Source organism: Ascaphus truei, chromosome 5 (genome assembly GCF_040206685.1).
Source record: "Ascaphus truei isolate aAscTru1 chromosome 5, aAscTru1.hap1, whole genome shotgun sequence".
Taxonomy (NCBI): domain Eukaryota; kingdom Metazoa; phylum Chordata; class Amphibia; order Anura; family Ascaphidae; genus Ascaphus; species Ascaphus truei.
In genome coordinates, this window is record NC_134487.1 from 126909598 (window position 1) to 126937075 (window position 27478).

The 27478-nt window shown below is 38.3% G+C and overlaps 1 protein-coding gene across 20 annotated transcripts in view; it reads right to left on the reverse strand.

Annotated features, from left to right (window-relative positions):
• The window catches only part of MYBPC1 (myosin binding protein C1), a 120640-nt gene that overhangs the window by 61388 nt on the left and 31774 nt on the right, over nt 1-27478 (reverse strand). For 12 of the 20 annotated variants that reach the window (XM_075600647.1, XM_075600660.1, XM_075600657.1 and 9 more), the window contains 12 exons: nt 19999-20031; nt 19573-19608; nt 16425-16460; nt 15111-15215; nt 12672-12820; nt 11582-11699; nt 9460-9511; nt 8237-8296; nt 3891-4054; nt 2997-3129; nt 1882-2006; nt 314-419 (listed from right to left, as the gene is read on the reverse strand). In XM_075600647.1, coding sequence (XP_075456762.1) covers nt 314-419; nt 1882-2006; nt 2997-3129; nt 3891-4054; nt 8237-8296; nt 9460-9511; nt 11582-11699; nt 12672-12820; nt 15111-15215; nt 16425-16460; nt 19573-19608; nt 19999-20031 — 1117 coding nt within the window. The remainder of the gene's footprint in view (nt 1-313; nt 420-1881; nt 2007-2996; nt 3130-3890; nt 4055-8236; nt 8297-9459; nt 9512-11581; nt 11700-12671; nt 12821-15110; nt 15216-16424; nt 16461-19572; nt 19609-19998; nt 20032-27478) is intronic. The other 8 variants (XM_075600650.1, XM_075600646.1, XM_075600653.1 and 5 more) reach the window with 5 other exon arrangements.

The following is a 27478-nucleotide window of genomic DNA, read 5'->3' on the forward strand; positions in this document are numbered from 1 at the left end:
GTTTATGTAATGAAGGATAGTGATAATTAATAAATAATACATAATACTATGATTATGAACAGGTTTTAAAGCAATGCTATATAACCCCAAGATTACATTTTGCATTTGCCTACTTTACTTATATGATATGTTTCACCAACTCAGTTACTAATTACGTGAAATGGTCCTTATCTGCCAAGATGTGCAATGAATATAGAAACCAACAATCTTTCAAAGGCAGCAACTACTCAACAATAATATTCTGGGGGGCTATTTGCTGCAAAATGGGTCATTAAGCTCTTGTTATCAAGACTTCAGGGGGCAAACAATTTACCATTTCACATTGGCCTCTGGATCGGATACTTCACAATCCAGTTCCACTCTTTCCCCACAATATGTACTAATATTTTCCAGCTCCTTCGTAACCAGTATAGGAGGTTCTGTAAGAAGAACAGAGTATCAGTTTTAACTAGTAGTCTATTGGAAGATTTTCTATACACAGGCTACATTCAGCAACTTTGCATGAGGTATATGTTAAAAATGCCTCAGGTATTGCTTTAATACAGTATATATACATACAAAAGAAAATAAACTGAAACAGAGTTGTAAGTATCATCAACCTTCCCATTTAATCTGACATTACTCCCAATGCTTTGCCTCATTAACAGAAATTAATAGACCATAGTATGTTTCAGGCAGCAAATGCCTTCATACAGTGGGAATGGCCAAATGCCATTTGTCTCTGTGGCTTCTTGTTAACTAAGAGAATAGGGGATGATTAGTTATTCCTGGTATTTTGTGGGTAGGTTGAAAATAGGTTAATAATACTAATCTATTGCAACTAAAAACGTATAATTTAATAATAGTTAAAACACCTTTTAGGCAGTATATGAAGTTACTCAGGCTTGTCTGAATGCACCTCATTGATTTTAATATGACTTTTTGGTTTATTGATTTAATTTAGCTATGTATCTATCTATGTTTTTTTTTGTTTTTTTACTTTGTTGACTATATTTAATGGGTTATGTACTCTGATGGTGCAGCTAGTCATGGTCTAAATCACACGCCTTTCAGATCCTGTTATTTCAACCTTGAACATAGTTAATTTAAAAATGAGTATGTGTAGTAAGCAGATTGAAATTTCAGATACTGTACCTGGAAAAGCAATCTGTCACAAAACAAATAGTGAACTTATTTTTTCTATCTTTTGAACACCTAAGAAATCCTTTGAATTGATGCTCCTAAAAGTCTCTTGGCTGGCAAATATATATTAGGTGAGGATAATCACATTAAAGCTCTCAGCACCATTATGCAACTGGACAAGAGAGTGGCCACATTTCAGGATGGACTGGATTTATGGTGTACAGACCAATACTGATTTACTTCCTTTTAAATCTTTATTAGAGACTTGTGAGATCTAGAAAGCTAATGTACATGGGCCAATTGAATGGTATAACTCCCAATAACAGAATAAGGAAATTGATATGATCTTTCATGAATGACACAATGTCTGGCACTCTAGTGGCCCTTATTACAGCCAAAGAACATCACATGGATGTTGCTTGTTCTCTAGGGTGAGAACCCATTCCTGAACATGGCCGGAACAGAAGTGCAGGCTGGTTATAACTTGTGACCACATGATCATTGGCCCAAGCAATCATGTAGTCACCATCCCAGAAGAACAGCTGCACCCTTCCAGCAGGGGAAAGGTTAAGGGCCATATTTACTCATCAGTGCTAAGTAGTAAGGCACCTTACAGCCCATTCACTGTAACCTAAGGTCAAATTTACTAAGTGGTTTTGAGCCTTAAGGCTCCTTACAGCCCATGTACTTGCATGGGCCATATTTATTAAATATGGCCCTAAGTTATTGAGCAGCATTTAAAAACATGGATATACATACCCCTGACAAACAGTTCAGTGGAGCACTGTTCATCTCCTGCTTTCACTTGGTAAGCAGCATCATCTGCTAATGTGCAGTTATTAATAAATAATATTCTCTGGTTTCCTTTATGCTCAAATATATACCTGTTGAAATAAATAAAGATGTCAGGCAATGTTTCTTACACGAACTGCTCTAAAGACTTCTTCTAAAGTAAATAATGTTTTATACAATTGTGTTGTTTTTGTTCTAAAATAAATTAAATTGAATGTAACAAGATAATAATATTCAAGCCGTTTGATAATTAAATGCTTAATAACCTGATAAGTTAATTTCAAGGAATTGTGATTGATCATTGCTTGACTGTATCCCAGCTGAGCATAACATCTTCCTTCTGCCATCCTCAAATGTAAGAAACTTATTTATCAAGCTTCATTTTCTTCCAGTTCAGAAAAATGACAGATAACTGATACACTCTTTCCCCTCTAATTCCAAACATTTTCAGCCTATAAACTCCTTCAAATGTTCTGTCTTCAGCAATGGTCCCCAGGGCCCCGATTCCACATGGTGAGAAAGAAGATCATGCACAGTTTCATTCAAGTGACTGGATCATAGCGGGCTACACTTAGTTACAGTATGTTACTCCATAAGACACCTTCTGTGCCAGAAGACATGTTTCAGCTTGTGTACTTGAATGGACTGTAAAGGGCCATATTATCTAAGCTGTGCTGGAAGGTAGAAACATAGAATTTGACAGCTGATAAGAACCACTTGGCCCATTGTGTCTGCCAGTCATCTTCTCTATAACCTCACACTCTATTTGATCCTTGGCTTTCTTTCATATTAAGGATTGCCCTATATCTATACCAAACATGTTTGAATTCCCTTACTGTATTGGCCCACCTCTGTTGGGCGGCTATTCCATGAATCCAACACCCCAAACACCGCTCAATCCATACAACATAAATACAGCAAACAGCCGCTAATGAAGAGTCCCCAAGAGGAATGCAAATGTATTCAGTTTGGTCTCGGGACTAATGCATTGCGCCAGCCAGAACATCTTATTTCCCGTAATTATAGATGATCAATATGTACACAATCCATGGAACAGAACCGATAAAATTAACATTACTTACTTTGTACTTGGGCGAATTTCCTGTCCGTTTTTATACCATTTCAGTTCAACCGTTGGATCTGCAAGCTCAACAACAAACCTTACTTTCCCCCCTTTGTCAATCTGATAAGCTGGATCCAGTTTCTTGGAGAATGCTTTGGGAACAAAAGGAAATTTAACTCATACATGTTCGCAGTCTGTGCTTCTACAAACTGAAGTCATGTACAAATGTTCTACCTCCATGGAAAAAACTGCACCAATTTCAAAGCAAAAAGGATTGAAAACATCTAATTCATTTCATACAAATTAATTAAGCACCACTTCTCTGAATGATCGGCTGAAACGTTGAGGACAGGGGTATGTAAATGCAACGAATCCAAGAAAGAAACATCTCTTGATAACTAGGTTTTTGCATTATGCATCGAATAAATATTTTTTATAATTTTTCAGTGGCTGCATCATGGAAGCTTCTTTACTTCTTTATAATGTATGACTTCAGCAAGATTTGGCAGCCTCTGGCTTGTCTCCGATGGATGCCATTACTAGTGATTAAGTATTATTTTCATTTATTTGCTATACTAGATAACTATAAATCACTGCCCATAATTTGTAACACAATTAAACACCAGTTAATACATCTATGGGGTAATGCAGAGGTCCCCAACTCCAGTCCTCAAGGACGGCTAACAGTGCAGGATTTAAGGATAACCTCTCATTAGCACAGGTGGCCCATTCATTTTGACTGAACCACCTGTGCTCTAGCAGGGGTATCCGTAAAACCTGCACTGTTAGTGGTCAATGAGGACTAGAGTTGGGGACCTCTGGTGTAATGCAAATAGCTTAACCCTTTAGTTGTCCCTCTGGCAGTACAACGGTTAAAAAAATATATTAAAAAGGCTCTATTTTTGGACGGTACCTTCACTCTTCTTTTCTTGCCTGCGCATGCGTTTCAGGCGCTTTAGCATGCCTCTCAGGTCGGTGATGCCATACTGAAATGCAATCTTCTCATATTCATTAGGACTAGCACTCTTAAGAATCTCCCAAACATCTATCTCGGGACCTTCTTCTGGTTTGACCTCTCTATCATCAGGAGAGAAAAGGGGTGAAAGAAGTTTAGAGAGAGAAATCCTAAAATATAAAAAGGGTGTATCACCAACTGGGTCCAAGAGGAATCTGAAGATATTTGAGATTGATTGAATGGTTATCATTACTGTTTGGCCACTTAGTTCTCCTCCAGGACCAATACTGCTACTAGAATGTTGAAGTACACCTACAGTATGTTATAATGAGTGACTTCTCAGGGCCTTGCACATACTGGCATCATGTGTAATTTCCACCAGAAGACTTTTTAAAAACTTTTTATTTAGTCAGTGTCACATATTTGTTATCTAAACAAAGCAAATGGAAAAGGGAATTGGAAATGGAATAATCTACAATGGAATATCATATGTAAGCCAGATACAGGAAGAAGAAAAAACATCCTAAAAGCAGAACACAAAGATTGCTTACAGGTGGTAGGGGATGAGAGGTACAGTATATGACATGCCAAATATGCAGACTGTATAACAAGAGGCGTCACTCTGTAGTGGGGAAAAAATCTACAATAGACCATAGATGTTTTAGGAAATATTGCATATAGGAAATATTTTAAACAACAGTGACAAATCCCCCATATATTGTATTGTAGTGTATTGTATGTCTTTATTTATATAGCGCCATTAATGTACATAGCGCTTCACAGTAGTAATACATGTGGTTATCAAATAAATAACAGAGCATGGGAATCAGTGCTTTAGACATAAAAGTAACATTAAGGAAGAGGAGTCCCTGCTCCGAGGAGCTTACAGTCTAATTGGTAGGTAGGGAGAACGTACAGAGACAGTAGGAGGGAGTTCTGGTAAGTGCGTCTGCAGGGGGCCAAGCTTTATGTATCATGTGTTCAGAATATCCACCGTGCTATTCATATGCTTCTTTAAGCAAGTGTGTCTTAAGGTGGGTCTTAAAGGTGGATAGAGAGGGTGCTAGTCGGGTACTGAGGGGAAGGGCATTCCAGAGGTATGGGGCAGTCAGTGAAAAGGGTTTAAGGCGGGAGAGGCTTTAGATACAAAGGGGGTAGAAAGAAGACATCCTTGAGAAGAACGCAAGAGTCTGGATGGTGCATAACGAGAATTTAGAGCTGAGATGTAAGGAGGGGTAGAAGAGTGTAAAGCTTTAAAAGTGAGGAGAAGAATGGAGTGTGAGATGCGGGATTTGATCGGAAGTCAGGAGAGGGATTTCATGAGGGGAGATGCTGAGACAGATCTAGGAAAGAGTAGAGTGATTCTGGCAGCAGCGTTTAGGATAGATTGTAGGGGAGACAGGTGAGAGACAGGAAGGCCGGACAGCAGGAGGTTACAGTAATCAAGACGGGAGAGAATGAGGGCCTGAGTCAGAGTTTTAGCAGTCGAGCAACAGAGGAAATGGCGTATCTTTGTTATATTGCGGAGGAAAAAGTGACAGGTTTTAGAAATTTTTTGAATGTGAGGGGCGGATGTGAGAGAGGAGTCGAGTGTGACCCCTAGGCAGCGTGCTTGGGCTACTGGGTGAATGATCGTAGTTCCAACAGTAATGTGGAAGGAGGTAGTAGGGCCAGGTTTGGGAGGAAGTATGAGGAGCTCTGTTTTAGCCATGTTCAGTTTAAGGCGGCGGGGGGCAATCCAGGATGATATAGCAGAGAGACATTCAGAAACTTTGGTTTGTACAGCAGGTGTAAGGTCGGGTGTTGAAAAGTATATTTGTGTGTCGTCAGCATAGAGGTAATAATTAAACCCAAAAGATGTTATTAGGTCACCTAGAGAGAGTGAGTCCAGAGAAAGGAGAAGAGGTCCCAGGACAGAGCCCTGGGGTACCCCCACAGAGAGATCAATAGAGGAGGAGGAGGTGTTAGCAGAAGAGACACTGAAAGTACAATGGGAGAGGTAGGATGAGATCCAGGATAGAGCTTTGTTCCGAATACCAAGAGTATGGAGAATGTGAAGGAGAAGAGGGTGGTCCACAGTGTCAAATGCTGCATATATACGTTACTATGTAAATTAAAGTTTGAGAACTTATTTCCCGGAAGAGGTAATAATGTTTATTCAGAAATGACTTTGATAGCATGTGGATAAATTGTGCACCTGTACTTGTGGAGGTAAAAATATATTATTGAGCTAAAATTGTATTTGCTGAGTTTCGTTTTAGGGTGGGGGATCATTACAAAATCATAAATGAGTGGGGTTTTGCATTATGTTGAGCAAGGAAAATAAACGTGGAGGAGCAGAGGGGGATTGTACAGTTCAGGACTTAAAATATTTCCTATTAAGATCTCTAAATACTGTAATGATAGGGATAGAATAAAAGGAAGTCCAAGAATAGAAGTTGAAAGTCATCTTAAACATATAATAATTTACATTAATATTTACTTTTGCAGCGATACTGTAAATATAGAAGGAGACTGGAAGGGCTGATTGGAGATATCAGCAAACGTTTGGCATTCCGTGTTAAGCTTAATATTTTTAATACATAAGTAATGTCTGTTTATGTCAGAATAACAACATACTGTACATATAGGACATTTGGAAAAGGCATACTTACTTGATCTGTTAAGCATTTTACATCGTATTAAAAACGTGAGATGCATTTGCTATATTATTTCAGTACTGCTGTAAGGTAGTTACTAGAACAGTGCGAGTCATTGTGTAGTGGATAAGGCGCTGGTCTTTGCTTCGGAAGAATATAAACTTGATTATATCCCTATTAACTGACACACATTTTTGGGCAAACGACTCTGCCTGTGACTCAGCTTATCCTCATGTAACTGGGCATTAGCAATGTAAACATTTTTAATATTATTATTTCCCCAAAAACTTTTGCCTGCAACTTTCCAAACTTGTTCACTATAAATAAATATTTCACACTTTTTGTCGCAGTGAAAAATGTGAAGTCAAGGTTGGTTTTGATAGCACCCACGAAAACATTCCAAGTAATGTATAAAATGAGGCAAACATATGGTTCAATTACCCAACCACACAGTTATTGCTGTTAGTACATTTATCTACATAAGAAAACAAAAAAGTAATAGCTTAGACCAAAGGAAAGTGGCAGACTGTTTTTCTTTTCCATCAAATAATAATAATTAACAAAAATCAATATAGTGGTTTATTTTACTTTCATCAACATTTGAGATGAACTCATAAGTAAGCAGAGAGCAACAAGTCAACAACCTGTTTGAACTGATGTTGATGGACCAGGAAATGGAAGGAGCCCGGTTTAATCTAACCCAGTCTAACCCGTAAAAGTATATCAATGATAAAAAAATGCTTTGAAGAGCAATGATCTCACTCATTGGAAACTGTTTTGCTCAGTAAATCTGTTTTTTTATGTTGCACTGAAGATGTGGAATACACCGTACAAAGTAATAGGATAATAGTCCCAGCCCTGAGGAGTTTGTCAGTGTATTTTTAGTGCATGTAGCAGAAGATATCAGCTGATTTGGGGTGGTTTGAAACCAGGTCCTACAGCAGATGTAGTGCCAGCAAGTGCCATAACCAAGTGACAACTCCTACAGGTAGCTGGGAGGGAAACTGTTTACTTGAAAAGCCGGTGACCTACAATTTGGTTTAGGTGAAATAGTTTCTTACGAGACTGATTTTACATTGAAGTCAATAGTAATAAAACTGGTAACCTTTTTACACTCCAGCTCCTAATTATATATATATAGTATATTCTCTATACGGTATACAGTGCAAATATGCATATCAATTATATATTTATTTAATACATTGACAAGGATTTATCTTGAGTCTGGTGTAAGCAATTATATTGAGTGCCCTCTACTGTATATAAATGTTGCCATGCACTCAGGAATTTGGACACATGTAATAACACAGCACTATCTATTTCAACACTCCACCAGTTTTTTCTGTGGTCTCAGTTTGCTTATCTACTTATGGGTAACGTAGAAGACATGCAACAAATGGCAACAGATCATAAAGTAAGAAGATCATGGGCAACTGTGCCATGTTATCTCTAATTTATTCTCATGCAGCTATCCTAGGTTAGAAGTACATGCTCGTACGTGGGGAAGCAAAAATGGAATTCATGTAAATAATTGTTATAGGTGAAATAATTAAACATGATCAAGGGACTATAGGAAAAAGATGATTGTCAGACTATGGATTCAAAACCTGGATTTGTTTAGCTGAATTTAACTCTCACTGCTCACTTCATCACTTGTTTTCTCACCTACGTTTCAGGAGACCACTAAAGTCAAGTTCTCCTGCATCGTCTTGTTGTCCTTCACCGCTGTTATTAATATAAAAAAGATCAAATCTTTGTTTAGAACAGAAAGACATCCATAACACACTTCAAAAGGCACAATCCAAATACCCACGCTCAATGTCAAATCAACACACTTCTTTTTCACAAAAAGGCCGTGTACAAATCTCTTTTGTGTGAAAAGTAAGCACAATATTTGATTGATTTGAGATATTATTTCATGTGACAAATTTTTGTACATGCAGTACAAAAAAACCTTTGTCCCGATTTGTGTTGTAGTAACACAAACTTACATAAAACTATTTATCACAAAAGCCTTTTTCTGCAAGTGTGTTGACTGCAACACACCATTGAAAAAACAGACTTTTGCAAATGTGTATCTTCTTTTTGTAGAAGGAAACAAAGATTTGCATCACTGTAAAAAAAAGTTATTCCTGACATTTCCCTTAGAGTGGTGAATGGAAATGTAATACGCACATGAACAATGTTATACCTTTTAAACAAATGTATTTATCTAAAAATGCATTTTTAAACCATATATTGGAATTCTCACTTTGGGAATGTAACTATTTGTTTGGTTCAGTAGGTGCTATAATCTTTGATTGCAGTTGGGTGACAATGCGATGGCTAATCAGGTGACGTGCTCTGATAGCAAGGCTACGCAAGTAAGTTTTACAGAGATACACTTTCTGTCAAGTAAACTATAGAGAGTTCAGTGAACTGGGCTCCTTGCGTGGCCTCCTTCCTGTTGAGTTCTGAGTTATTGAGTAGAGAAGAGCGGGAGTAGAGGCTGCTTCTATAGCCTCACTTAGGATCCTGGCTCCTCCATGCATGTACAGATGTAAGGAGATTGGTTAGGACTGTTGTGGTTGGCAGTGGTTTAATCCAAATACTTTTAGATTTCAGATGAATAGTGCTGCAGTTATAAATCTTGTACGTGCGTGAAACTGCCATTGGTTCATTTTGGAACTAGAATGGACAACACCTTTAAATGTGCTCTGCTTATCTGGCGGGGGAATTGTTCTAAATGTCCCTAGAACTTAGCTGCACTGTACTGCACAGTTTAATGACAGTTAGTATCTTTCTAGACTTCCAGTTGCCCAAATATTCTTCAGAGTAATCAGAATTTAAAGGTAGCTGCTCTTGTGCTAAAAAAAAGCTTTAGAAACCACTGTAGCTAGTTACTGTACCTTCTCTTGAAAGCAGATCGGATGTCAAGAGCATTGGAGGCATCAGGAGCCGCTATAAACAAAACAAATTATTGCAATTTATATTGTATTTGGGCAAACAAAATTTAGACTAAACCTCTTTAATGTGTTCAGACACAACAGAGGTTCAGCACTCTAACAGCACAAATGTGAATATAAATATTGTTTAAACTGTGGTTGTTACCTACAGTTTCCAAGTCACAAAATTGGTGCAAATATACAGCATATTAATGAAATACTTAATAATTGTTTACTGTTTTTGCACAAGTTTTGCAGCAAGGAAACTTTTATCATTCAGCTTCACAGTATTCTGTATATCAAGGCAAAGATAACGTTCTCCCTGTGCTAGATTGAGGTGTCAAATGTAATACATACAACTCTTCTCCAAACACTGACACACCCAGGGCAAAACTGGAGCAAAGCAGCTTGATACATCGATGCTGTAAATTGGATGCAACTTAGTTTCATAATTTCCTGGATACACATAGATGTGGCATTCGGCAACATATTCATAGAATTCAATGCTAATGCTTGCACACTATCACAATAAACAGTATATCACAACATGTTGCTCTAATGTCAAATTTCGCAGCTTACCTCTGCAGACCAAAATGAGTTTGACCTATTTCAAAAACATGACAACATAACAAAGTCTTACATTGGACTTTTTTCTTGGGTAAGTCTGGTGCTGTTTTTTTTTTCCGCCTCCGTTTTGCAGCTGTGAAGCTTTGATAAAGCACAGCACAGATAGACTACCATGAGTGTGATTATATGTCTTGCACAGGGGCGCAATGCAAACACATTTATGACATTCTATCTGTGCTGTAGTTTGTACAATGGAGGGGTTTTGCCACATTCATTTTTATCAAACATATCCTGATCGTGTTTGTGTGACTGATAGATAACTCCAAAAGGGTGACACTTTTTTTTGCCTCCAATCACCTTTAAAGGGATTTAACCTAAGGTTTCAGTAGTTGCAAGAAAACAGTGGTATGGGTGCTCAAGTACTGGATCACATAATTATTATATATACTCACTATTCAAAAAATGGAGACAGAAATAAAGGGGGCGAGGTGTAACCTTCAGAAATATATATTAATAATGTCAGGTGAGGAGTCTAAAAATGTCTGAAGCAAGGGACAAATATTCCCTGAAAGCTGTGAGCTGGTGAAAATGAATCCACCCCTCAGAGCCTCATTGGGATAGTCCCTAGACACAAATAATAATCAGACTCTTGTACTGTACTCACATTTTCAATCTTCCTCTATCCTCCTTGATCTGCGTCTCCAAGGCTTGAGTGCAGCCGTTTGTGAAAGTCCAGATGTAGGAAGAAAGATTTTACAGCGCACAGCCACAGATACAGTAGTCAGGGTCAAAATAATGAAGAACCTAATTTATTGAAAAAACATAATAGAAAAACGGTGGTCTAGCACTCTCCTACGCGTTTCGTGCCTTGATAAAGTGCTACAAGGCACGAAACACTAAGGAGAGTGCTAGACCTCCGTTTTTTTATTATGTTTTTTTCAATAAATTAGTTTCTTCATTATTTTGACCCTGACTCTCTGTGACTGTGCGCTGTAAAACCTTTTTTTCCTAATCCTAAGGTTTCAGCCCGCTATATTAGCCTGTGTAGGTACTGTTATATTGTAACAGTATATTTACACAGGCTCTCCCTTATATTAAGGAGATTCATACCATTTACTTGAAAGCAATAGCTTTTTGACAGATGCAAAATAATTTACGTATCAAAAAAGATTCTCTGTTATTTATATTGGTTATTTTGACAACATTTATATGTCCTGTAAAACTGTCAAAATAACTTATAAAACAGCCAGGCCTCAATTAAAGGGAAAAAGCAATACAGAGATACCTGGCATACAAAAACATTCTAACTAAATAAAATGGGGAAAATGTGTTGTATTGGATGGATAAAGTGTACAAATCTAATACAATATATTACAAAATAGAGGTTATGTGTCTTTTTAATATATTAATAATAATGCTTGGGATGCTTAGGATTTTGTCATCTCCAATAACAACTCATTGTTAGACAGACATACAGAAGAACACATGTTAATTAATAGAAGTAGGACTCAAGCCTTACCAATCACTTCAAGATCAAAAGAGCAAGAATCAAATTTATCTTTATAGGAGGCTTCACATCTGTAGTTTCCAGCATAGTTATCCTTTGCTTTGATGATCTGCATCTCAAATGTATAAGTCTGAAAAAATTATTATTGATTATATACATATTAAATTTAACAACTCAAACGCTGGAAGCACAAATGTCAGGAGCTATGTATAAAAGGTACTAGAAAAAAACCACCACAGCACAAGAAAATATATATCTTTGCCTGTGTTTGTGCCAAATGTAAGAAACTAGTTGAACAAGTTTCTAGCATCTGACGCAGGTTCTTAAAGGAGTTTACGCCAAGTCAGACTTTGTAGAGGATTGTGAATCTCTAAAAAAAAGTGGAAAAATATGATGCACCCAAGCGCAGAGTTTTATCATTCTCATAATCGGTTCGACTACCAACTCCTACTGCAACCACCTTAAAACACAATATGACGCACACAGGGCAAAAGTGTTGAAAATAAGCTTTATACATTGATGATTAGAGGCACTTGTTTCAAATGTTTCTCTAAGCATCACATTTTACTACAAAAAGTTGAATTGCGTCTCTTCATCATACGTGGCCCTACTAGGATTATTTTACGTTGATGGATGTCCCTCCGAGCTAAAGCAATTTGTTCTTCTTGTCTACTACATAAATGTTACACTTTAGCCTCTGTCTGTTATTCTATTTATTTAGCAAATTCTCTAATGCTATCTGAGTTGTGGAATGATAGGCTGGCATCTCAGAACAGTACCTTTCCCTTAAACCCAGCGTCAAGGGAGATGCTAGGTTTGATTTATAAACCAGATATTCTTGAAAATAGAGATTTTTTTTAGGATATCTTGTGATCCTAGGCAGCTAGTTAGAACTTTTATATGTATTCATTGTCTCTGATATATTGCACTGATTTCTCAGCCCTCTTTTACGGAATTACACAATAACTCACTATTTTAGGATGCACTATTATCAGATACAGAAAAACATTTATGAGTCTTTGGTCTGACTCTTTTCCTCTTCTGTTGTTCATATGTTTGATTCATGCTTATCGATCTTGAGAACATAGATTTAGGTGCATACCTTGCTAACACGTTCAAAGGTTTCCTTCAGTTGAAGATGCTTTCCAGCTTTACTTGCTAAGTCCATCCATTTACCTTTCAACCACTTCACAGTGGGCTTACGAAGAAGATCTTTTGCTTCGACTTTTGCAACAAATTTAATGTCTCCCCCTTAAAAAAATCACATTAAAATAAAGCAATTTACTTCACCCATCCTCTTTTTTTAACGCAACCAGAATGTACACCTTGTTCATCTAGACACCAGACTCTTAACAGAAAGTCTGAAGACTCATGGTGCTGTAAATGGAAAATCCAAGACATTGTGTGAGGTCGGTGTTCACTCAACCTCTTTTAAGCTTTTCTTAGGTATATTGAAATGATTGATTCTGCCATCAAATGGTCAGAGAATTGAGTGGAATGTAGGTTTTCCGTAAAGGTATTGTGTATTATACAATATACGGTTTCATTGAGAGAATGTTCTTGAAGTACAACATTCACCACTTGTTTACATATCAATTAATGACTGTAACATATCAGGCAGGTGTTCATAGCTGCACATGTGAATGAAATCATAGAACATATCCAATCAGGGGCAGAACTAGGGGGGAGAGGGTGAGTGTGGCATCTGCCCTGGGCACAGCCTCTAAGAGGGCACAGGTCGGGCCGGAGGTGGCAGCTCATGAGAGAGAGAAAAGGGGGGGAGGGGAGGAGGGGGGTGCAACTTCTATGCTCGGATGACAGTTCTCTCATTGCTTCCGCACCCCAGCGCTCCCCAGCTGCGGGCCTCTCTCACTGACATTATCCCATGCCGAGCATCTGATGCCAGTGCGCCAGGCCTCTGACATCGGTGCGTGCCAGAAGCTGGGCCCAATTTCCGGTGCGCACTGGCATAAGAGAGGTCTGGTGTGTGCCGTCTTCAGGCTTGGCGCTCACCGGCATGAGTGTGATGCCCGCACCACTGCGGAGAGCCAGGGCACCAGAGGCCTGAAATCATCCCCCAGGTAGGCAAGTCTGTATTTTATGTGTATTTGGGGGGTGGGGGTTTGTATGTATTTCGGGGGTGTTTTTTTGGGGTGTTTTTTTTCCATATGCATTTAGTGGGTGTTTTATTTTTGTATTCATTTGGGGGTTGGTGTGTATATATTTGGGGGTGGGGGCTTGACTGTATTTGGGGGGAGGGTTGAATTTGGGGTTTTTTGTATGTATTTGGGGGGGGTTTGTTTTGTATTTGAGGTGGTAATTATTGTGCTTGGGATTGTGTGTGTGTGTGGCTTGGGGGGGGGGTGGAATGAGTGTGAGGAGGGGGGATTGAGGGAGCAGGTTTGAGTGAGAGTGGGGTAATTGATGAAGGGGGGAGTGTGAGAGGAGAGAGGGGGTGTGAGGGAGGGGGTGCTGAGGGGGAGTGAGGAATAGAGGGGGTAACAATGAGATGAGGGGGAGAGAAATACATGGAAAGAGGGTGGAAAAAAGAGGCGGGGGCCTCGTGAGGTGTGGAATGGGGGGGCTCGCAAGACCACTGACATGGGGTGTGGGGGGGGGAGGGGTAGTAGTCTAAACTCTAGTCCGGGCCCCTGGAAAATCTGTCAGCAGCCCTGGGTGAGAGAGAGAAGCCGGAGAAGAGAGAGACAGTGAAGAGGGGGAGAGAGAAGGGGGAAAGAGAGGTAGAGTGAACGAGATGGAGAAAGGTTGGAAAGAGAGAGGGGATTATATCAATTGGGTGGGAGGGGGTTAGGGGGTGGGGGCAGTTGGTGGAACTTGCTACAGGAGCAAAAATACCTAGTTCGGCCTCTGTATCCAATTATTATAAAATTCATGTTACTTATGAATTCTTACTTCAAAATCAGATTACTATTTTTTTCCTTTTTCCAGAATCTCACTTGTTTCATTATATGCATTATTTTTGGACTGTAATCACATAGTCAAGCTTGAGTTTTAAAACTATCATCCAGTGGACAAGTCTATAATAAAGAAACAAATCTGTGTAGAATATTATATTGTGCTACCACTTGCTCATGGACTATTGTTTGTCTCAAGGATACATACATTCTGAAGGAATACAAGCAAATGATGGCTACATTCTAAATTAGAACACATCTTATACATTTCCTGACACAATTTAAGTCCAGTAAAATTGAGACTCACCGTATTATTTGTTCTTAAATCCCGACTATCCAATAACAAATGTATTTTGAGAGTGTGGGGGAGGGGATATATACAGTTACATTGTTGAAAATAAGAAGGCTATAAATCTAATTTCCAAGAGTCAAACTCCAGTTGAAAGGTTTTCTGGGGGCCGGGATATAATGTAGTTATAATGGAGGATGAATGATTTATAAACTATATTGACATATCTGTATGTAAGCATCCTCCTAGCAATGATCTGACTGTGAATGTATTGTACAGTAAAGAGTAAAAAGGTAGTGTATTTTCTTATGTTCTTATTCTAGCATTTAATACTTACCCACGTTTACTGTCCCGCTAGAAGGTTTTTCAATAAATAAAGTAGATAGTTGAGAATTGTCACGTTTTTCTGCTTCTTCTGGATGCCCTTCCCCAAGAGACCATACTATCCAAAAGAAAAATATATATACATTCAAACTTTTAGGCACGGGCTGTTTTCTGTTTTTTCTCAACATTTTGCCTTTGACCGTCTTACCAATGATGAGAAAACTGCAAATTGTTAGTATAAATGTGTGTACCTCATTTTTTCTTTGTGTACAAACAGAAATATCCTATACTGTATATATATTATTCTCTTCAAACGGATAGCAGTACACTTTTTTAAATAGACAATATGAATTAATATACAATGACATTTTAATAGGTGCTTAACATTCTGGTTTGGATTTTACAGTATCCAACGTGTTGGAAAATAGTTTCAAGCTAATAAAGAGAGATCTGAAAAACAAGACCAGGTGTTATGAATACTGCTGCTGTGGGAGCTGCTATAATTTCATTACCCTTCGGACGATGTGTTTTCACTCCTAGTAAGCAAGGAAGAGAATTGGAGCAAAGAATTCCGCTGTTCATAGGAAATAAAATCACCATGCACATCATTTGTCCATCTTGGGGTTCAGTTTAATAAAGATTTTCTCCAGTTTTGCACTAGTAAAAACATTCTGTTAGACTTATTGTTCAACATTTAATATTGTATGCAGGATTAAATAATGAGACTTTTTAAAACTAAAGCAAAACTACTGTAATGTGACCCATAATCATTTTCTTGGACCATGTCTGTTAAAAAGACATATGGGCTCATATTTACTAAATGTTTCCATGCCACAGGTCAGGATACCATCTAGCTTGTTCACTGGAATGGCTTGTAAGATGTCTTCTGGGGCCAAATAATGTATAATGGGATAGCACCTCTTAGTAAATATAAAGCTCAGTGTTACTTTCTCTGACTTTAGAGATTTACATTTTAAATGTATAATTTTTTTTTATAAAGAGCTTACAAAAGAATATGCAGTATAAGCAAAATAAGTTCCTGTCCCATATGCAAATAAAGCTGCGGCACTTGCTCAAGGTCACAAGAAGTTAGCACAAGTAGCTCGATTTACTCATTCAAAATCCAGTGCTACTAGCATTCGGCCTGTATTGGTTATACAATATTTGTACCAAATATTTTTCCAGGCTGTTTGAAGGTATGCTATATAATAATCCCATTTATATGAAGTTGTTCTGGAATTTTAGGAAAGTGGATGGTTATAATATGCATGAATGCTGAATAGGATATAGGAGCTCCTAATCATGTGGTAATGGAAGGAGCACTTACCAGAGTCTTTCCTTTGCTGAGCTGAAGCATTTTCACCTGAAAGAAAATATGTGGTTGCAATGGTAAAAAAAAAAGGACTGGTTAATGTTAGTATGGCTATGTCTTTGATTTTGTAGACCTAAAATAAAGGAAATATAGCTTAGGAACGCTCTGGGAATGTTTTTGGACCCTGGAATGTAATGGCTGAGGTTCCTTAAAAAGTGATTGTAGTGTGCTGTAGAGAATAATATAAATAAACAATAGAACATTGTATTCAATTTTTAAAGCATGTCTAAGAAGAGATACGGAGAGATTATATTTAAAGGAAATAGTTTTTTCCCCCTCCAAATTGGTTACAGTGTATGGCTGGGAGATCAAAAAGTAATTTTATAACTCTCATTATTATTTCATCTTAATTCTTGACAATGGGCAATATTTTAGCAATTGCTTATGGAGGATTGTGACAGGGTGAATGAACGTCACCAGCCATATACCTGGCAAACCTATGTTTAGGCTTGCAGTGCAGCAGTGACGAGGTTAAGTTTCAGTTGAGAAGGGCTGCTTAATTAGTCTGACCCCAGCTGCATAATCAAGGTGTTTTAAAACCCCCCAGGCTGTACACACATGCAGGCTAGCTGGTCAGGAGACAGGACTGAAATACTGAAGAGATTACTGCTATAAGGTCTGTTTTTCAAAGTACATGTGTGATAACTGTCTGTGTCCTGCATGCTGAAGAGAAGCTGCCTTGTTTTCTATGCTAAAGAGAAGCTATTTTGTTTTTGTCTGCTGAAGAGAAGCTATTTTGTTTTGTGTGCTGTATGTTTTTAAGGCTCAATAAAGAAGCCTTATCAAGAGAACCCGCGTGTGTGGTTGCATGTATCCTGCAACAAGGATAATGACTTAGGTTATGGTATGTGGAGATTTCAATTGGGGTCAGTATTTCACTTATTTGCGTGTCTTGCCGGATTACACGATGTGTACTTGAGTATACTGCAAATTAATAAGGGAAAAAGATAGTGTCAAGGTTGACAAAACTGTGGACATAAAATAAAAGAGAGAGGGTTTTGTCTTTCCATAAAACAGGCAACACTTTTTCCAGGATTGAGGGTTCTGCAACAGAGGTACAATAAAATATCATGCCACGCACACAACAGTAAGTTGGAAATATACATTAGGAAGATAAGAACATTTTCTGGATGTTACTTCTTCAGATGAACAGCAGTACGTAAATCAGTTAAGTCTCTGGAAATTATAAACCAAGCTATTGTAAGTAGATCAGGAAAACAAATGTAGTTTTACAGGTGTTGACTACTAACACACTGGGCATGAGTCACTGTCATAAAGAACACACCTTTGTTAAAAGAAATGTTGCACAAAAGGTGTGGTCCAACATCTATTGCCCCTTTACTGCTACAAAGTCAAATATCACCCCTTCTAATCAAGGAATTCTGTGGAGGAGTCTCATAACAAAGGCACGTTCTTATTTATTCAGTACCGTAAGAGCCTATTTTACATTGGAAACGAGATGTGCTCCTTTTAGATCACAGTTTTGTAGCAAAAATATCAAAGCAACATCTCAGTCTCTGGTGTGGTAAACATCTATATGTTGTATTCATAAGGAGGCTATATTTAGGTTGTATACCAATCTTATCTATTATGGGTCCTGTAGTATTGTGCCACTACTGCCATCATCAACTATATAAACTGCTCAAAATCAGTTGTTAGGATTATCTCTTAAACTGTTCCTAAAAAATTTAAGACCTCCATTAATAAAGGTGCTAATCCTCATAGTCAGTGTAACATTTGTATCCGGGACCAGTGCCTTAGAGCTTTTTACTTACTTATTTTAAGATAATTCTTGTCTATAAAGTTTGCGGAGAGTAGGGTTAGTTTACTTTAGTGCCAGGATCCAAAGGAAGTACTGTAGTAGTAGGCTACTTCCAGTGGTGGGATTCAAAAGATGTAGCAACCGGTTCTCTTTCACCTTACCGCCCTTTCATAGTGAAAAATCAACATCATCAGCTTCTCCCCCTCATCATCTTCAGATCTCCCCCATTCCCCCCTCATCATCTTCAGATCTCCCCCAGTCCCCCTCAACATCCTCACATCTCCCCCAGATCTCCCCCAGTCCCCATCACATCTCCCCAGATCTCCCCCTCACATCTCCCCCCGACATCTCCCCCAGATCTCCCCCTTACATCTCCCCAGATCTCCCCCTCACATCTCCCCAGATCTCCCTCTCACATCTCCCCCCAAATCTCCCCCTGACATCTCCCCCAGATCTCCCCCTTACATCTCCCCAGATCTCCCCCTCACATCTCTCCCAGTCCCATCACATCTCCCCAGATCTCCCCCTCACATCTCCCCCAGATCTCCCTCTCACATCTCCCCCAGATCCCTCCCAGCACATCTTCCCCAAATCTCCCCCTCACATCTCCCCCATATCTCCCCTCACATCTCCCCCTCACATGTCCCCAAAATCTCCCCCTCACATCTCCCCCTCACATCTCCAGCAGATCTCCCCCTCACATCTCACCCAGATCTCCCCCTCACATCTCCCACTCACCTGTCCGGGTGGCGGGCGACATCTCCCAGCATGCTCCGGCATCGCATGTTCCCCTGCAAATCATCTCAATAGGGCTGCATGGCGTCACATGCTGTTGCGTTGCATAACAATGCGACGCCGTGTAACGTCAAGATGTCACATAGCATCCCATTGCCAAAGCAACGGGGCGTCACGTGATGCGTTTAAGTCACGTGGCGTTCCCTTTGGCATTGCAACATGGCGCCATTTCACGCCGCTCGGCCATATTGAGAAGATATGCAGGGAAAATATGCCGGGAGATGCTGGTAGATGCCGCCTGCCGCTCGCCACCCAGACAGGAGAGAGAATTAAGCACCGGTTTGGCGAACTTGTGAAATTTTAATAATAGGTCCACACGAACCGGCTGAATCCCACCAATGGCTACTTCATGGTTTTCTGTAATGTCTTATTATTTTTCTTTATTTCTGTTGTTTTAATGATGTTTATATTGGCTTATTTTGATGAGTCGCTTTCTTTTCTGTAGCCTGGTAAATAGAATAGCTTATTACACATGATCGCTGACACTTTCATGGTGTGCCAAGTAAAGACAAAGGAAGAGAAGGAAGAGGAAGAAGATAAATATACCTGGTGGAGCAGTACTAATCGAAGACTCATCTTCATCTGTAAAAATAAAACATAAATGAAAATATGGACATATATATATACGTAAAACAAACTTGACTTGTGTTGTGTCCTTTTCAGTGAACAAATAAAAAATGTAAAAGTAATTAAATCCTGTAAAAGAAACGTTGTTGTCACAGCAGCCTGAAACACTCACAATAAGCTTCAAACATGGAAAAAAGCTTTAGCATTTTCAGTAGCTGAAATGAGAAAACCCCAGTGATCACAGAAGGGGGGGGGGGGGAACACAAAAAAATGAGATGTAAAACAAATGATCCAATATTAAAATGGATTTATGAATAGCTTTTAAAAGATTTAAAATGTTAGAAATGTACACAATATTAAGTTAAAAAAAACCCACATTAAATGAAGATCAACCACACTTCTGACCTGAAGAGGAAGTCACATCACTTTCTTCCATGTCTGCAAGTAAAATGTGTACCACATACACAATGAATGCATTAATTATATGTATAGTATACATATTTTATTATGTGGAATATACCAAATGCCTGCGATTAAAATGCAGCCATGTTGTAACACTGACAACACTTTTGACACATGTATGATTTCATTCTACAGGTTTTGGTAGTATGATAAAATAACATATATATTTGGTAAACAGATGTTTATTATTGACTACTAACTCTCATTACATCTTTAAAGCACAGTTTATTTAATTATTGCATGAACTGCAAGCATGCATTTCTGAATATTTGTAACACTACTATGTACTTATATTCCAAAATGATTGACAGATGTAGTGTAAATAAGTTTAGTTCTATCAAATCAAAATGGCAGCATGTAGCAGACAATTTATTTGATCATTGTCTCTGGTTATGGGAGATTGGGAGTGATAGCTGAGCTGTGTTCTGTGCCTTGAGCGTTAAAAAAAAAAAAACCAGTAGAAACCTTGACATTTAAAACATTCGTATACATAAATAATACTTTAAAAACACACACACATATAAACATTTTATTCTAACTAGTAATTATTTACATTTTAACCACCACCCCCACCACCACCTAAAGAAAGACTGATGAGTTTATTTATCAAAGTCTCATTGCTGCAAAGGTGGAGCAAGACACAGAAAATAAAACAACACCAGATTTATTAAAGAAACTAACTCCCGTTGAAAGCGATAGAAATTTTCTCTGTAGTAAATCTGGTGCAGACCCCTAAGTATCTGCCAACTCAAAAATCTAATAAAAAACAGTCACTTTCTGATTAGACATAACATTAATATTCATTTATGGTTTTCTGCATTTTCAAGTATGCTGAAGATAATATAAATCATATCATGAAGGTAGAATAATACAATATATATTAACTTAAAAACTGAGATGCAATGTGGCACATTTTATATTTAGTCTTCAACGTCATTTTCGGTAGAGGAAGCCAAAACCCTTATTATTAAATTGTATTAAATAGAAAGATTGCACTGTTCCTTCCAAGGCAGTAAGTACTCAGGCGTGGGATTACAAGTACTGTACCACGCTGATTGGACGCATAGCACCTCAAAATGATACTCATTTCATGGTAGTAAATATTTCAGAATATTACAATTAACTGTATTCAAAAAGGATTAGCCATTTTAGTAGGAAAAATTATCAAACCCGCAGAGACCCACACAGACACCAGCAAAATTAAGTGAACAATAATTTTTTTGTATGTTGCTTTTGTAGTCATCTTGTAAAAATCTATGTATGATTACGCATTATGCAGAGATGTGCCAAAGTATGTTTTTGTGAAATGTTTCAATTTCACACGTGTTCAAACTAGAGCTAAAATACGAGATAATGGTAGTATCTGGTCATGTGACCCCAGTTGTGCGAATGTATGCAAATGTTTTTTTTGGGGGGAGAAAAAAAAACAACAAATGCACATTTTACAAAACAATTAGCACATTTCTACATCTTAGGAAATAACTTTGTAAGGTAATATTAGCTTGATGGTCACCATCAGGCTTTATTACCGGATGGTTTGAATGGGTGATACTAGAGCCCTGGAGGAGACATTTAATAAACTGCACACTATATTCAAGGAGAAAAGAAAACTGAGGATTCAGCCTGAATCTTCCCACCAAGAAGTGGAGCAATATATACAAAACAAAGAAAATAACCCCTCTGTAAGTAACTATTGCGTGCAGGGAATCTCTGTATCTTGCGGGCAGGATTTGCAAGCTGCGGACGGCAATTTGAGCAATACAATTCGGTATTGCACCATGTGAGTGTATTTTAATGTGTTTTTTAGTGTATTAGCTAATTAAAGTGTTTCAAACTACACCATATTGTGCCCATTCCTTCCCTCGGTGGGGGTTTCGCAACGGAGCCACCCCCGACGCCATTGTGGATTGAGGTCTCCTCCAGAAAGCTGCCTGCACGTGGGGTCGTGAGAGGAGCTGAAAGAAGAGGAACAAGCACAGATTCTCTCCACTGACTACATTGGCGTTCATCATGTGAGTAGGAATCATCACTGTCTTAGATAGGGATCTGATTGCTAGAAAACGCTGCGCAATCAGGTGTGCTTCTCATCTGTATTTCAGACGTGCATCCGTCCATTCCTAGGACACATCCCATCTGGAACATTTTCAACAGAGCCCAGTTACCATCTTTAATATCAGAGACTATCTGAAGAAGTGGAGCAATGTTTGCCTGTCTCCACTAGAAAAGGATAAACAGCTATCATACAAAAGTGAGGAGGCTACCATTGAGCTTGGAATATGGGAGCTTTTGCCAAGCCTTATGTAATTCTGAAGGCTACAAAATTATCATCACTCCAACAACCCTCTTTCAGATCTATGGGCCATTGGGCAGCTCTCAAATATATTTTTGCCCCAAAGAAAATGCCAAGACTCACACATGGGTCTCTGTTCCTTATCGGAAGGGGAGTACAGAACTCCTTCACATTGCTGATGCTCCTAAATCAGAGTTAGGGACAAGGAAGTTTTGTGATAATCAGTAAGCCAAACCTGCTGTGCTCCTGCTCTGTACTTCAAGGGTAGGCCCTGTACCAGCTCTGAAGATATCTTGTACAGCATGATGTCTGGCCGAGGGTTTACTTTCTTATTTGGTTTGAATCAACATCACGTTAACATGGACAATGGAAGAACGTTCATTTTAAACTTTGCCCCCAAAATACATTGTTGGCAAAAAGTTCATTGTTCACCAAAAATTGACACAACTAAACTGCAATGCAATCTTGTGCGAGCAGGGCACACATTCAAGATCTGGTCATCATTAATCTTTATCACCCAGAAAAACTGTATGATAGATCATCAGTAAATCATGTACCAAGATAAATGAAAAAAAAAACAACTGCAAGATTCCCCTTATATTGTCGCACCAAACAGAGCAGCAGTCTTATCTTCCCGCATGTGTTTCCAATAGAATCAAAACGTAGTCATAGATGAGACAGAAAGGGATATTACCCGAGTCTTGTACCAGATCACACACCTCTTGACTTATTATGTCAACCCTGGGGCAAATCAAAAGGAGCACAACCAAACACAGTTACTGTCTTGGCCATTACTTGAAGGGAAGCATGGAGTTCTTCTGTTTTCACACTATTGCTGCCAGCAACCAAGAGTGAAAGAAAGGAAGCTTCTCTGTGATAATCTTCATGCCCATCACTGCTGTGCTATTGATCTTTATTGATATCAGCACATGAAGCAGGAACCAGGTTTTAGAGTTTGCTCTCTGGCCAGAGACTTCACCTGCTTCTGTGGGTCAAACCCACAACCTATTGTTTCATTGGCATTAGCAACCATTCCAAATGCCAAAGTGGCTCCATACAAAAAGGGGCACTCCAGGAGCAAAATCAAACACGCGTGGCAGGGTATAAATTACCATCAAGAAGCTGACTGACAAACAACAAAACAACTCAACGCTATATCTGAAAAAATATCTTCCTTAATGAATACAATATTAAAAAAGTAGCAAAAGAAAACATCAAAAATAATACATACTGTACCACTGTGAGACACATACAGATAATACATGATAAAAGTCCCAATGTGTTTCTCCCTCTGGACTTTCTCAAGCGTGTAAAGGCTTCTGTGTATTATTTTGTATGTTTTGTATATAGTTTTATATTATTTGATCAATTAAAGACAATATTGTTAGATATAGTGTTTTATTTTCACACTCTAAACAAGCTCACATTTGCAAATTGAAGCCAAGCTTCTTGTATCTGGTGTGGCAAAGCTCAGCGCGATTTATCGCGTTCCTCACATGATAAATTGTGCCAACATTTCCAGCAGTTTAGAAGGTATTATTCCTTCATTTTACATTGGCTGCAAAAGTTACGCAATTTAAGTGTAGATACTTTGTACGTAACTTCCTTTGGGAACAGGGACTCGGTACGCATTTTGGGTAACCGCGAAGTTGTAAGGAATGTACATAGCATTATTTCTTTATACTATGCCCAGTTCGTATAGTATAGCTCTGAATAGGGGCTCCGTGCGGCTGCGCAAACTACGGTACCTACCAATCCCCTATTACTAGATGGAAGTTACTGAAACATATTGTATGTAAAATGCAAAACTTTTGTGGCAAGCTTCAAGCAGCAATACATTCAAAAGCCTATATATGTTTTTCTTTCTTTACTAAATCCGTTGTGCAGCATTAGATAATACTCACGGCATTTTTTCCTCCCTCTACACTTTATGCCCTTTTTAAATGAGTTTTAATGTATTAAGTTACCTTGGGTTTTAACAGCACTTCGTCTTTTGAAATAGGCAACAATCGTATAAGCCCGAGGGAGCAAGATCTTTGCCAATCGATCACGGGGGAACGGATCGATCGGCAGCTTAGGTAATTACATTTCCTTAAAAGATAATAAAAGGCTGCAAATAATAAAACAAAGAAAAAATGCAAACTGTATTGCCACATTAAAACAAAGAAAAAAAATGCTCGTACAAATCTGCCATACGCCAATTTGACAAAGCAGTAAATGTGTTATTATTTGCCATGGCACCCGCTAAGTGTGACTACATCTGAAGTGCATTTCTTAAACAAGCCCGCCTTCATATTTCTACAGCATGTTGATCTTATTTTATCAACTATGCTAACAGAATCGCAGTAAATGACAAATCAATTCTGAAATATAATCATTTTGCACTTCGTATTAGGAGCCTTATCTTAAAATGTTCTTAGACAACGTGTGATGGCTTTGGCTGCGCTTATGGTGCCGTCGCCGGGGACAGTGACGCGACGGTGACGTCAGGCTACGGTCACTTGAAAAATCAAATTGACTTGACTTCCAGCGACCGCGACCGATCCGTCGCGTCGTGCTTACTATAAGCGCATGCGACGGCTTAAATACATTTGTTTTGAAGTGACGTCAAGGTCGCTGTCGTCGGCACTATAAGCGCAGCCTTATCTGCCTGCTACAGGATTATGACATACAGTACCTATAAAGGCAAGAATATATTGCCTCTTAAATTTCCTCGAAGTACATTTTGCTTAATCTGGGCCCTTCAAGCTTAAGTAAAGAACATGACTGGGAAGCCAGCTTAAGAAGACTAGAGAACACGCTGTACATTATATATTACAGTACTTGCATTACTAAGATCGGATAGTGCTGTAAATAAGCACCGCATATCCTGAAGGAACAGTGAGAAGATGACCTCATTTCCTTCACATATCTTGACAAGTTCTTTTCCCCTCAATTCCTTGAAATGAATCCAACCTCATGACTAAAACGAGAGCCGAGACTTACTTGGGGATATATAAAACGTACTAATGTTTTCACTTCCATGCCTGAAGTGCCCATGAGTTTTCTGGAACTATTATTGGTACAATGCAACGGGAACAGATTAACCTTGAACTACACTGAGAGGATGACACATTTTCTGTCACGTGTGTCACCAGCATACTTATCCAGAGCAATGGCTGTAAGTGATATTATAGAATGTTTGTAAAAGGCTGAACCAAAGGTCAGTGATTTATGCCCCCATAAAAAGGTGCCAACAAAATCATTCTATCGGGTTTCAGGTCCACTACAAAATGTCAAATCGGGTTATTTGTCAAAGTCACGCTGCTGCAAATCTGGTCTAATGCTGTGTGATTTTTAAAGGAAAAAAATGGATAAATGTAATAGAATTGACTACATTTCGTGCTGTTTTTACATCAGTATTAAAACCGTTTTGCAACTTGTAGACCTTAAATAAGTGACCCTAAAGTGTCAAACATTATTGCCTATACATTGTAAAAGCTGTATTTGAATTCCTAACGTCTATGTTTAAAATCAATCTAATATTTGAGAAACCTGATTGACTTGGTTGAATGTCCTTATGCGGGCATTATACAAGTCAATAGAGATACAGTATGTTCATGTTAAAAAGCAATATCAAAACATTTGTTATTAATAAACGTAAAAATATTCTGTGCACTGAATGTCACATGCAATAGCAGTCCTTGCCAGAATATGCATTTTCTAAATGTTTATATAAAGCGCCGTATAGAATCTCTATACTGTATGGTAAAACAGATTTGGGACACTTATACAAAGTAGGTCTCACCTATACTCACATGCATACAAATAAAAGCAAGAAAAGAACTGAAATGTTAAAATGAAATATAATAAATGTTATACGTCTAACCTCCGCATGAATGCTAAAAGAATATCATAAAATATTATTCATGTTTTAATATATCATGGAATATGTAAGTATTAGATCTGAACAGAAGGACGATATTTTGAAGGGTTTACTCTTTGTGAGGTAGCATAGCCACTAAGGCGGTCTGTCTTCACCTTGCATTTCATATATACAGAATTATGTAATTATATACACACTTTCCTATTGCTACAAATTTAATAGCATACAAACGTTTATATTTTTGTAGCAAACATAATAGGTGCATCTATTAAACGTACGGTTGGCTCAGTACAGACAATGAATGCACATCTATTAATATTATTTTGTAACCAAAATTAAAAATATAATATGAACATTTGATATAAATATTTGGACCCATTACACTGTACTGTGACTAAATAAAACATTTTACAAAACCAGAAAACGTGCATATTTGTCGCATAGAACATACAATTTGGCGCTGCGTCTACAAGACAATGTTGGTTGAAATACAGTAGATTTGCTTCACAGTTAAAGGGACACTATCAGCCATTTCTACTTTTCACAAAGCTCTGATTATTCTATAATATTTTCCTAGCATTTTGCATATAACCTTGCAGATTTAGTTACATTGTTCTGTGCTATCCACTCTATTGGACGTCTGGCTTCACAAAGCAACTCAATAAATTCAGTAAATATTTAATTTTTTAAGCTTTTTAAAATGGACTTGCGTCTATTGTCTAATATCTCTGGAAAGGATGATGGTGTCACTCTTTGATTAACTTAATGCAAAATGCAACAGGCAAAACAAACATGCACTGAATGTACAACTTTAATAGCATGGTGGAGTTCACTTGCACCATTTTATTGGGGCTCTCACTATTCTTGAGCAAAGGAAATTTTCCATGGGGTTAGCATAAATGTCAGCAGGACGTGGGGGAAGCTGACAGGGATTGGCACTACCTTTGAGTTGGTCTATAGTCACTGCTGGAGTTAGGAATAAGGTAAATATCAAAATATTCCACCAATGTAGGCCTAGATCCACAGAGGTCTGTTATTGGCTTAATGAGGCGCTAACCTAAATTAAAGCCTCGTTAAGCACTAACATGTATCTTCAAAGCTCACTAACATCAGATTAAGTGCTGTTTTTGATCCGGGAAGGGTATTGCGTTAACTAAACAGATGGTAGTGCTAATGCTATGCAAAAGAGGCGTTCTCCATTACAATGTATATTCACAGAGTTGTGTTATAGTAAATGTAGGGATTTAAACTGACGTTACTTAGGTCCA